General features: G+C 24.9%; 1 protein-coding gene across 1 annotated transcript in view; it reads left to right on the forward strand.

The window, feature by feature from the left end:
- The window catches only part of LOC108749143 (histidine-rich glycoprotein-like), a 4,983-nt gene extending 4,150 nt beyond the window's left edge, over positions 1 to 833 (forward strand). The window contains exon 4 of the mRNA XM_018487676.1: positions 676 to 833. Within this exon, the coding sequence (XP_018343178.1) occupies positions 676 to 833 (158 nt within the window). The remainder of the gene's footprint in view (positions 1 to 675) is intronic.
- Positions 834 to 1,036: the final 203 nt, after the last annotated feature.

Genomic DNA, 1,036 nt, shown 5'->3' on the forward strand with positions numbered 1-1,036 from the left:
CACATGTACGCGAGTATCACGTCTTAATTACTTCAATAAATATCACAAATAGCACTACTCCTTTCAAGGCAAGTCTTCACTTTCTTATTGTCGTAGGAAAACTATTTAAACATTTTAAATTAATTTAAAAAAGTTTTTTAATGTTTCTTCCTCTCTTTGCAATTTTATGTATTTTAAAACATTTGAATAATTCTACAATACTATTTTCTTATTTCAAAAGTAACATTAATTCAAAAAATTAAATTTTCCAGAAAAGGAAAAAAATTATTTTTTAACTTAATAGAAAACGATTGACTAATCAAATAATATCTAAAAAGTAAACATAACCAAACGTCATTTTTGTTATTTTCATTTCATAATTCTTAAAAATCACCCTTTTTAAATTGCGATGACATTTTTAGTTAATTATTCTTATTAAATCATGACTTTGATATTTTTTTAAATAAAGTTAAGTCAGTCCACTTTTAATGAACTAAGATTGGTAGATTTATTTAATTCATTAATAGTAATAATTCGAAAGTCACATTTTTTAGTTGTGTCATTTTCGAAAGGAGATATTATATTTTTATAAAGTAAATAATCATAAATGGATAATAAAAGCTAGTCTTACTAGACAATATTGATTTTAATCAAATATGTAAATGTTAATTATCTTGCTTATGATGTGAATCATAGACAAACATATTCAAGGTAAATATCACATTCATGAGCCTGGTGGTAATGTCAGGAGTGTAAAATATTATGCTGATCCTCACGGCGAGTTTTATGCCGAAGTTTATAACTACGGCGGGAATGAGCATTTGGGTGGCACATATGGTCATAAACATCGATAGTTGAAAAAAATATCATAATGAACAACTATCGATAAAATGATTAATGAACAAATTAAAGGTGACTAACAAAAATAATGTTATAAATGCGTCTACATTCTGTACAAACTCGATCGTAACCAATATATCGTTAAATACTTATTTTATATTCTGTGAATTATATGTTGTTGAAATATTATTCTTATAAGTTGTTAATATTTTATCTC

The sequence above is a fragment of the Trachymyrmex septentrionalis genome, unplaced genomic scaffold, assembly GCF_001594115.1.
Source record: "Trachymyrmex septentrionalis isolate Tsep2-gDNA-1 unplaced genomic scaffold, Tsep1.0 scaffold27, whole genome shotgun sequence".
NCBI classification, from domain to species: domain Eukaryota; kingdom Metazoa; phylum Arthropoda; class Insecta; order Hymenoptera; family Formicidae; genus Trachymyrmex; species Trachymyrmex septentrionalis.